A 12,338-nucleotide genomic window follows, 5' to 3' on the forward strand; every position below is an offset into this window, starting at 1 on the left:
TTTTTTGTCTCAACCAATCGTTCCAAAATATCCAGCAGCAGTCCCAGACCTTCTTGGCCAAAGTTTACAACCCAGCTAGGAGGGAGAAAAAAGACATTTTAAAAAATTGACATTTTGAAGACTAATCAGAGTGAAAGAAAATTGTCACCATAAATAAAAGCACGCATAACTGGGTGGTGTTAAACACAAAATATCTCCAAGAGATAAATATCTCCAACACAATAAAAAATTAAAATTTCAGCTACTACCAAAGGCATCATTTAATGAGGTTAAACCCTTGGCCAGTTGTTTCTTCATATGACAGATGCCTCATGGTCCTGTTTACTATTGCTCAAAACCCCTTGATATCAAATATAAGTAATGCCACACTGACAGCAGCACTAACAATTACAGGAAGAGAAAATCAGATATTTCTATATTTTTTCTTCTAAAAGTAAATACATTATGAAAATAGATTCTGTCTTTCTTGGATGGGTGTTTTATTCTGAAACAGATTAGGCAAATAACTGGAAACTATTTTTGTCAGATCTGGCCCATATCTGTCCTAAAGAGAATCCGACAAGATTCACTTATTGGAACATTTTGTATTAGCAGAATTATGAGCAGCCACTTTGCTGCACATCCAACAGCTGGGGATGACAGACTAATGTACTGATGCATTCTTACTGCCTTTACCTCTGCTTCCACAAGAGAACAAAAACTACTCACACTACCCAAAGAAAACACTCAGCCTTTTGTCATTCTGACAAAACACTAAGTTATCAGTGCCTCTATTTTCAATGTATTTATCAAAAAGGTCCTCCTAATGAAATTCAACCTGTTGTAACTATTACACAAAAGGGGAAGAAATAGTTGCAGATAACTAGCTATCTGTACTAATATGTACAGCTAGATCACTTGAACCACTTTTAATGAACTGTGATAGCAGCTATGAGGTCAAAACACCTAAATTATTTACCTGAATATTACTGACCAAGATTATCCTTTTAGAAGCTTACTTTTTATAGTGATGGGAAAAAAATACAGCTTTTTGCAGTAAACCATGGATTTCAATATTTGTTTCTAAGTACCAGAGATCAAACAAATCACTAACACTTGATTTAGATTTTCTCTGTGAACTAAAAATACGATTTACAAAAAAGACTAATTGAAAACCCTTTGTCAGAATAACTCAGGCTACTGTAAAGCAAGTTTCCTTCCTCATAAACCATTATATATTGTAAATAAGACAACTCAATTCAGAAACAAAATAATAGAAAGAAAGCAGCAAATACCCATAGAGAAGACCCATCTCAGCAACTCTGCCAAGTCAGACACAGAGAAAAGAAAGTTGTGCAATCCTTTTCTAATCATGTCCCAACATTTCATTTGCATTATTTTAAACTACAACCTAAATAGTTTCCCCCAAATCATGTGTACAACCACATGATTAAAAGGTCTTAAAAGGTAACCCTAAACAAAAGGATTTAAATAGAATAGAATAGGAAAAAATATAATTTAATGAAATAAAATCAGCATTCAGAAATCAAGCTGCATGAAACAAATCAAAATTAAGTCTTATCAATGGTTACTGAAGAGTTAAACCTTCCTTCAATAAAGCAGGTAAACAAAGGTTGTGCTTTCTTCTGAATAGATAAACCCTACAGGTACAGAAAAAAATACCAGAAGGAAGGAAGGATGAAAGCCTAAAGTACACTGGACAGAAGCAGCAGGACACATTTAGAAATATATATGTTTTCTGGTGAACAAACTTACACCAAGGTGCCTAACTCCCATTATTGATTACCCTGACAAAAATAAGTTACAAGATCAAAGACTTAGAAAATATTTCAAAAATTAAAATGAAAAACAACTGACTACTTAGCACTAGAAAACAAAGGGAATTGCTTCTGCACCACATTTAATTTACCTTCTCTTATTGTTACCTTGTACAGATCAGCCAACTCTATTAAAAATAACAGACCTACAGAGGATACATAATCAACGAAACAGAAAGAAGTTAAAATCACTCACTAATACACACATACTCATTAACCAGAAAACCTTCTACATATCCATTAATTTTAATCCATTAAGAAATTAGAATATGATTAATCTCTTCAACATGTGCTAATGATGTTACCTGACAGGATTACTGGTCAAGGACACACGGAGAGATTCTAAGCAAGTGACTAGTCTTTCATCCGTTGACCCAGATTTTAAATCCTGAATAAATTCTTGGGGAGAAATCTTCCTACTGTTCTTGAGACTTCCCTGAAACACAGAAAATACACTTTATTTGATGCATATAGAACTTAAACAGATTATTAATGGCTAAGTTTCAGTTCAGTTCTTTGAATAATATATAATGTAGACCTGCAAACCTGTAACTGATGCCTATCTACTATATGACAAATGCTGACTAAATTTGGTCATTTTATGAATAAATTTATTACCAGCAGACAAAAACAACAGGCATGAAATGTGCAAATTTATCACACATGCTCAGTGAAATAAAGTTTTTGTATTGAATGGATTCTGTTTATGCATTGCAAAGATCTTAATAAGTCAATAGTCAACAGAAGAAAAGACTAATTATGAGGTCCTCTGAAGAGACCACAGGGCACATGTCCAGAAGGGTAACTGCACTCACATAAGCATACAGAGCAAAAAAGCAGCATACCATATATTTTCTACAGAACATATCTAAATACAAAAAAGCAGGCATACAATGGTGCATAAAACTTAGATTTGATTTAATTCATTGCAAGACTCCTTTTTTTGAAAATAGAAGTACAACTGTCATGTTGCACAAAGAGTCTTACTAAATACCTCTTGATTAACTAGTGGCTTAGGTCAGTAATTGAAGAGAATTAGACTTGCAGTGCAATAATAACTTGAAATTATTCAATGTAAATGGTAAGGTAGTCTCATTATATTATTATAGCTAGTTTCATACAGGTGGTGTTTTCTCCCTTTGTTAGATCCTCAGGAAATACTGAGAAGTAATCTTTTTTTATATGAAGTAGATGATCAAATAGTTTCTAGCAAAGAAATGAAGTTAAAATCTGGGAAGTGTATACAGACAGACCAGGCTGCTGAGCTGCCATCAAGAGGAACATCAACAGACAGGTAAAATGGGAAGAGGAATTTCAGGAAGTTCCACAACAGAAAACTGTAAATCTTGAACCTGAGGAGGAATAAACCCATGCACCAACATGTGCTGAAGCTACCAGCTGGAATGTAGGCTTGTAGGAAAATAGGGGCTGTGATGAATGACAAGCTGAGCACAGGTGAGTGCATCACCAGCTGGTTGAGGGAGATGATCCTTCCCCTCAGCTCAGCAGTGGTGAGACATCTGGAGAATTCTGTCCAGTTGCTGACTCCCCAGCATGACAGACATGGACACATTGGAATGAATCCAGAAAGGGCTGTGGGCACAATTACAAGACAATCTGTAGTACATGGAGAGGCTGGTAGAACTGAGATTGTTTAGCCCCAAGAAGAGAAGGCTCAGAAGGACCCTATTAGGGAAAGGACAAGAAGAACAAATTGAAATACAGGAAATTGGTTAAACATAGGACAACCATAAACTTTCCCCCTCCTCCCTCTGTTTTCTTAAGCACGAGGCTGGTGAAGCACTGGAACAGGCTGCTCAGGCACACTGTGTAGTCAGTCTCCCCTATCAAAGATATTAAAATTGGAATAGATAAGAAGTTGGATGCAACTGTCTCCAGGGTCTCTTCCAGTCTAATTCTAAACACCTGCTGCCAGCAATCCTCCCAAAAATATAGCATCTCATGTTATATTTTGAAACACCATGTGTAATACATGGAATGTCATTTCAAACATGCTTCTGAATTGATAGATATCCCTACTTGCTTAAGTATGAGGGTAACTTCCAATAACTATGCTCCACAAAAAAAAGTCGATGAGATGTACAGCAAAGGTTGAGGTGAGAATCTGGAAGACAGATCTAGGAAACCCAGAGAAAATTTTTAAAAATCAGGAACAAAAATGTTCCCGCAAACAAAATGAAACTCAGTAGTTTCACTGACTTCAGTTTTCTTTCATGGCTCTTTCCAGCTGGACTCTGCATAGATAAGATAACAGACTGACTAGAGACAAAATGACCAAACTCCCAGCAGACAAAGTATTTAACTAAATGTTACAAGAGAGTTGGAAATTTCAAGATGTCTCAGAAATTCTGCTGGCAGCTCCTGATGTGCATACACTACTTGTATGCCTAAGCATAAGGATTAATATCCTGTGTGGAGAATCTGTCATTTCCAGTGACTTCTCCCAGCAGTTCCTGCTGTAAAATTGACAAAACTGATGTAACCAAAATACTTGTAAGTTGTCAGTAAAATTTCTTTCTTTTGATGCACAGTCATATAGGACAGTCATATGGGTAGGACATACAGTTAAGATGGTTAGAAGATATTTTGGAAGGAATTTAATATAATCAATAGCAAATGTGTGCAGTACAAAGGTCACATGGGACAGGAGCCCAGTCAGACTAGAAGAAAGCACTAGAATGACATTTCAGAAAGCCTCATGTGACCCATCTGAAAACAGTGCCACACGCAGTGGAGACTCACATCAACATCCAGAGAGTAACCAGTCATCCCATTTCAGACTCAGTTCCCCACTGGAACATCACCCTATGCAAAAGAACCAGTAAACATGTCTGTACAACAAACTACCACAGTGCTAAGTACCACTTATTCATATTATGCCAAAGTTCTGCAACATAATAAGAATATGATACATCTGCAGTGCTTAAATAAAATGAGAGCTGCATTTGGTGTCAATTGTGAAACAGATTATATTAGCTGTATTTCAGCATGAGAAAAGCTGCTTAAGTTCAAAATGTTCAAGTTTACTGAGAAACAGGAAATATCTTGAGGCATCAGTGCCTCTAGAAACTTAATTGCTCAACTGAACAACTGGTCTGTGAGCAGATGCAGCATGAAGTCAGCATTAATTAATCTAGTTAAAACATCACAAGGGCACAATGCGAACAACAAAAACAAAATACTAAGAAGAAAATTCACTTTAAAAACCCAGTTTGTATGTTTTGAACATATAAAACAGCAAAAACGATGGCTGAGTAACATGAGAGCAATGCATTTTATTTCCCCTTGAGTATCAACTCCATAACATGAAATTTTATTTTCAAAACTTTTCTTTTCTGCAGGTATTACTATGCAAAGAGGTGTGCTTTGTGATTATTGGAAAGGAGCTGTGCACTTCTGAGAAACAGAAACCCTGACACTGAAGTCAATAATAAAGCTTTGATTACAGTAGAGCCCACTTTGATCACCAGAGGCTGTTTCATTTTCATTGATTCATTAGAGGTGCTGTCTCTGTTCTTCATTTTAATAGTTCTTCAAATGATAATTGCTTTAAATGAAACATGATCAGTACTCTCCATAATATTTGTGAAAGAGGATATCTTTCCCAAGACGAAATATCTTAGTACCCATCTCCTTAAAGTTCAAGAAGTATGAAAAGAAGTACGAACTACCAAAAGAAGTTACTGCATTATCACTCATAGAAGGAGAGGCCCAAGGTGGGATTAGTTGCACACAACAGTCAGGAGCTACGTGGCATTTCACCTGTTCCAAAAAAGTATGACACTTCCACAAAGTCAAGGTACACCAAAAGTTAACCAAGTGCTCTTGGGGTGCAGTGCACTATTCTCTCTAGACTCAGAAGGCACTCAGTCCAACTAACTCAAGGAAAGAAAGAGCATGCTTAGAACAAAGAGTTTCCAATTGCATGGGAAAGAAATTTCCCATCCCAATAGCTCCAGCACTAATCTGAAATCATCTGCAGCACAACTGGATTGAAGTACTGAATCTGTACCTCACTGAAACAGCTTCTTCCAGTACACAACAGGTGAATGTCACTTCCAGTAAAGACACAACAGCAGAAAGAGAGTTCAGGAAAGACAAGTTTGCCTGCACAGATTGCTCTTTAGTCATCTCCCACCACAGAGAGAGGAATACATGGTCTAGCAGCAGAGGAAGAAAAGAGAAGGGAATAGAAAAAAGAAAATGCTGTTGTGAGCCTTAGGAAAACACACAAGACAACAGTGTGTGATAACAAATCATTGTCCTGGGGGAGGAAACAGACCTGTCCTCTTCCAGAAAGCACCTTATACAGCTCCTCTGGGCATAGTGCAAGAAGCTCCATTGCCAAAACACAAGTGTGACAACATCCAAAGAAAAAAGGAAAATTGTGAATGGCACTCAGAAAGAAGGACCAATGACACATACTCTGTGGCCAGGAAGCAAAGACCTGAAAATCTTTCTCTTGACAAGAGATTCTTAACATCACCACCATCAGCATGCTATGATTTAAGCAACAGATGTGAATGCAGCAACTCTGCACAGCCAGTCATGTTCTATTACAACATTACTTTTTAGATCAAAAAACTGAGGTCTTAAAATACATACAGAGGCCAGGGGTGCCCATAATATATAAACCCTTACATACTATTTTGGGTAGATAAATTTCAAGAATGTTGTAAGATCTACTAGTCTGAAGTTTCTTGATTTCCCATGCAATATCTCTAAAAAAAGAAAAACAAGCTAGACCTAATCTTCTGGTATTAAGGACCTGTTAAGCTATAGACAAGACCAGTAGCTTTGATAAACTCATCTTAAAAAATGTAATCTCCAGGCAGTTAGGTCCTGCACTCGGCATACCTACCTTACTAAAAGTGCTAAAGCATAACACCAATAATATACATCATGTGAAGTAGACAGTAAGATACATATCTGACTTAAATGACTATATTTAATGTTTTAGTTTCTCAGTACTTAGTTATAATTACATCCAGATTATTTTTACTGATATCTCTAGTTACATACAGCAGTGAGAGCTGAAGATTCAAACACATGAATTCTAAAACAATCAGAATATCTGAGGACAGGATTAGCTATGCAGCATTTAGCACAGGAGTCAGTTCTCACTCTGCAGAAACTAAGCCGCCTTCTTATGCCAAGTGAATCCTTAATTTGGCCTTTATATACAACTCCTTGCACTACTTCAGAGCAACCAATCATTATAGGTAAAAAATGGACAATAATTGATTTTGTGCACAACACTTTCATTATCAGCTATTACATAACATCAAACATGAACTCTGTTTTAAGTCAGGCATGAAAAAGGCTCATCAGCTGAGGAATTATTTTTAAACAATGCTAGAAAAGAAAAAGGTTCACACCAAACTTTTGCAAGAAGCTTTTGTAGAATCTTTCCATCTCTACTCTTAGCCATATCTTTACCAAAAAGAAATGCTGGTTTCTGTATAGAAGACACATTCTAAGTACAAGTGACTATCTGCCACTGTAACTTGTAAAACAGCAAGACAGACACAAACATTTTCAAAGAGCACTATGAGAAACAGAAGTTAGTCAAAGGAATGTAACATGCATGCATCTCTTTTTCTGACCAACAGGAAATAATGTAAGCACTTAGTCATTTACTTACAGACTTGGAAGCACTGCTAATATATTGCATCACCATTTCTTTTTTGGTATGAAAATCTTTTTCTCTCAATGGCATCTTCTTGTCTTCATTTAAATTCATATCCTCCTAGAATGGGATAGGAAAAAAAAGAAAAAACAGTCTTAAATACCATACATCAACAGAATTACTTTAAGGTAAGAGACTGACTTAAATAAATAAAGACACAAAAATACAAACTCATACAAGTGAAAGCTGTTATACAAACAACTTTTCATAAGATGTTAATCAAAACCGTAAAAATCCTTATCCATATCCCTCTGAACTCAGGCTGAAAAAAACAAAACCAGTCAACTATACTAGGATTAACAAGTGCATCACAACCATTTTTAGTACACTCTTTTCTTAGGAAAGACCCACAGTTTCACACATGTATGCACCAAACTACAGAAGAGCATTATTTAATACTTCCCAAAACATTTATAAATGGACTCAAACCAGTACTTTACATATTTTTAATTTTTAATTTATTCCGTAATTCTCTTCCTCTGTTTCCAAATGGTTCATCTTGGCAGCAGAATGTGGTTTGCACTGAAACAAGTTCACAAATAAATAAACACCTTTGCAATAAGCAAGGCCAAATTCTTAAGGATTAAATCAAAACATTCAACCAGTATCAAACCCCCATCATAATTCATTCACCCCAATATAAATCCAGAGGTCAAAAAGAGCAGAGTGGCCTACACTGAAAACCACACAAATGACACTGAATGTCACTAGCATCTATGACACAGGGAGTTCTACTGCTCCAGCCTACACATGCTCTGATCACTGCAATCTCTTGCACATCTGTGAGAAATGGCATTTCTCATCATGGTATAAGTTAATAAATAAAAGGGAAAAGAGAAAAAAAATTAAAATAAAAGTTAGCAGGAACAATTATCAATTTTGGCATACACATATAAAGCACACATAGCATGTGATTTACTATGTGCATTGCTCAAGCTCAGCAAGAATTACTGCAGTTATTTTCAGCTGAGACTCATGAGGTGAATCCTCATCAGCTTTGGCAGGAGCAATGCTACAAAATCAGTGAGTAACCATCTTGATATCAAAGTTATTTCACCTAGTCAGAAATCAAAGATAAACAGTACAGACAATCCTTAGAATTTGTACTACACCAAAACTCAAGTTTCTTTGTCCTTCAATAGCTTTCACACTGAGTAGAAGAGAATGAAGCACAGTTCCTAGAAACATTTACACTTTTGCATAAATCCAAGCTTTGAGAAGATATTGCAGAAAATGCTTGACCCCTATCCTGGTTTCAGCTGGGACAGGATTAATTTTGAACTTAACTTAAACTAAAAAAAAAACCCTTTTCACGTTATCATGTAGCTATTGCAAAGTTCATTCTTCTATTTAAAATAGTTTCTTTCAGACTTGCTCTTTCATGTTTTCTGAAAAGTAGTTTCTAAACTTAAATAAAAGTATCTAACTTCTAAACACAAAAAGAAGCCCCAAGAATTAAGAAAACTGTCAACATAAACTGTATTCCATAAGCCTAGGTATAACAGCAGGTTAATTTATGGGAAATATTCTGTCTGTGTGTGCAGTAAAAAGTAATTTCTTTGTTCTTGTTTTTAACAAACAAAACATCATTGAGACAATTAATTTATACAGACTAGAGTGATACAAGGGGCACAACAGATATTGCTTAGTTAATAAAATACCTCATCTCCATCCTTTATCTCTTAAATAACTGAAGTATATTCTACAGGTAAGCAGTACCTCTTTGGAAAAGAAGAATATATCATTTCACATGGATATTTTCCTAATAGCACTAACAGAAACTAAAGGAGGTAAATGACAATTATTATCTTTATTATCTGGTTTTATGAGCTCTTTCATAATTTTTGCCATGAAAACCACACAAGATGCCACTGGATAAAATAAAGGGAGAAGGAAGCCATATGCATCCAGGAAAACCCCAAGGTAAGACATTCAGTAAACCCTAAGAATTGAAAGACTTCTCCCTTCAGTACTAACACATTGACTATTTTTTCCATGCAAAATTATTTCTAAAAGCCTGGCTACAACAAACTGTTCAAATTGTTCACCAATCCACCCCTCCAAATCACTTAATTTGATCAGAACAGCAAACTAGAGGCTACAATATATAATTAGCTATGTAATCTACTGTGACTAAACTAGCTTTATTCCAGCCCATTCAAATGTGGATAATCTGAAAAATCCTTTCTGTAGTGCATGTTATAGATAAAACAACACTGATAAAGTAGCTTAATACAAGTTTAAGTGCTTTGTTATTCAATGAAACTAGGAAAGCATTCAAATTATCCAGATGTCATCACTACTTTAACATATTTTGCAAAGTAGTTTTAAAAATGGAATTAATTATTTCAGGATCCATGGATATAAGCATCTATATTTATCTAGACATGCAGTAGTAGGTTTCTGAGGATTTATTGAAAGTTTCTATTTATTTATGGCACAGTACAACATCACAGTCTACTCTATACCAGAATGTCTGTAGGATGGTAGAGAAATACAATCTAAATGCAAGGGGTGTTTTTGAAGGCACACCTTCAATTTTATTAAAAAGAACTATCCCATTTTCTGAGCAATTATCTGTTACAGCGAAATTTTTAAGAGAAGCAAGACATCAAAGAAAAATGAACCATTTGGCAATAAGTACAAATAGAGAAGTTGGTAACAGTTAATTATTCCTTTCCCTCACCAGTTTAACTGTGAAAAACCTGCATGTTATCCTTCAGTTACAGTTCTCAAGAGTTCTACAAAAGCTTCTTCAAAACTAAACTATTATCACTGAGTACTAGGAAGTACAAATTCCACAAAGGTACTTCTCTCATTGCACATGGCATTTTCTCCACATGCCAGTCCCTGGCAGTCCCTTTGTATTTCAAGAGTTACTTGTTACTTGCTGTGAGGCAGAGGAAGAAATAATAATCTGGGCATCATTCTCCTTGTTAGTGTTCTCTTGTGCTCTTCAGATTTCAGTCACTCTTTTCTCATGGCCATTCGTGTTTAGTTTTCAATTGCCCAAAATGTCATCATCACGACAAAAAGCTCAACCTACTGAGGTGCTACCAATGCCACATGGTCTTGGTGACTGCTCTTTTGTAGTGCACTAACAATGACAACTAAGGAAAGAAGCAAATTTGCAGACAAATGTTGCTTTGGAGGCAATTCTTTCTTTTTGTGCAAGAGTGACATGGCATATAAATTGAGAACTAAATGTGACCGTGACATTTGAAGGCATAAAATCTCTTTGTAAAAGTTTCAGATCATCTTAAAAGGAAGAAAGATCCCCCATTTCTTGTTCCTCCTCAAAACATGTTGCATAATCTCATTTCTAATTTCTTTTTAAATATACTTGGACCAAAATTTTGCAAAAATAATCCAATACTTTATTTCCTGAGAAACATCCTAATAAATACACAATTACAACTCACAACAACAATTATATTAATAATTCAGGTAAAGATTAGAACACATGCACAGAAGAATACCTGTTCCACCTATCACTTAGCCATGTTGTCATTCTTTAAGTAAAAGAAACGGTAAGACTCTTACCATCATTTTTTCAAACAGTGCTATGATTTCCCTTTCCGACAGTGGTTTTGTAGCAAAACCCTCCAGGTCCATGGGTGTGGATGACCAATCTGTAGAGTGTGACTGCTTCATATGTGGCAGAGGAGGTCTTTCTTTTTTACTTCTTGGAATTCTTATACTGGCAAATCTATCCAACTGAAAATATAAAAGGTGTAATATATCACATACTGCTTCCATTCTGGGTAACTCTAATTAACATGGGTGTTCTTGGAAGTTGAAAATCCTTATTTTTCTGTGGTAGCTTACCTGTTTTTTAACTTCCTTATTCTAAACGCTTTTCCTAAAGATACATATGATGGTCAGTTGCCTAGCACTGGAGTTAACCGACCAGAATCCCATTACATTAGAAAGAAATCATGCAGAACATCAGAATTTTACAGAAAGTTTGGAGAAATAGATATCTACAAAACCAATTTATGAAGAATTCTTCCCAAGCGTTACATGTAGAATATGAGAAAGCAGACTGATTTACCAAAAGCATAGTTTTAAAGTGGTTTTAGTTACCCAGAAACAGCTGTACTCCTAACATGGCTACAGAATATATAGACATGCAAAGAAACTACTTTTTATTAAAAGACAAGTTAGCATAACTAAGACACGGTTCTATTTATTTTCTTTATATTTCTATTTCTTTTTGCATCATGTAATACAAAATTTAGTGCCTTTGTTCCAATTATTTAAAAACTAATTTTGGAGAAACCATTGACTCACCTATTAAAGCTACATAGAGTATGTTTATGATTCCATGAATGATCCTTATGACTAATACCCAGCACACATCAATCACTCTGGCTTTATTAACCCTTCCAAGAGCCAAAAACCTTCTTTAGAAAAGTGGTTTGGTTTGTGGGATTTTAAACTGGTTAAATATTTACCAACTTTTTGATCAAGAGTTACTAAATGAAGCTTTACACATTTTCCATGCTAGAGCCTGTGTTTTAAGGCACATGGGGGCAGAAGGCAAAAGCAGAGGACACCTAATGAGATGTGCTACATCATCATCTTTGTAACACCCTTTTGAACAGATACGAACAGCAACATCACACTCCTCAACACAAAAGAAAGTTACGGAAACTTTTGATGCATAAGAGATTTTGGACAAGATTTCAACCGTATCAACTGACTTCTGTCTTGGAATGCTATGCAAAAATATTCTGAGGCTTCAATATATCTTTAAGATAAGTATCTTGAGACAAGTACATCAGTTACCAAACTAAATGACAAGTAAA

The 12,338-nt window shown here is 35.5% G+C and overlaps 1 protein-coding gene across 3 annotated transcripts in view; it reads right to left on the minus strand.

Moving 5' to 3' along the window:
* DIAPH3 (diaphanous related formin 3) overlaps positions 1–12,338 on the minus strand; it is a 203,317-nt gene that overhangs the window by 169,494 nt on the left and 21,485 nt on the right. For all 3 annotated transcript variants that reach the window (XM_059466391.1, XM_059466390.1, XM_059466392.1), the window contains 4 exons: positions 11,071–11,244; positions 7,483–7,587; positions 2,123–2,253; positions 1–75 (listed from right to left, as the gene is read on the minus strand). In XM_059466391.1, the coding sequence (XP_059322374.1) occupies positions 1–75; positions 2,123–2,253; positions 7,483–7,587; positions 11,071–11,244 (485 nt within the window). The remainder of the gene's footprint in view (positions 76–2,122; positions 2,254–7,482; positions 7,588–11,070; positions 11,245–12,338) is intronic.

Source organism: Ammospiza nelsoni, chromosome 2 (assembly GCF_027579445.1).
Source record: "Ammospiza nelsoni isolate bAmmNel1 chromosome 2, bAmmNel1.pri, whole genome shotgun sequence".
Taxonomy (NCBI): domain Eukaryota; kingdom Metazoa; phylum Chordata; class Aves; order Passeriformes; family Passerellidae; genus Ammospiza; species Ammospiza nelsoni.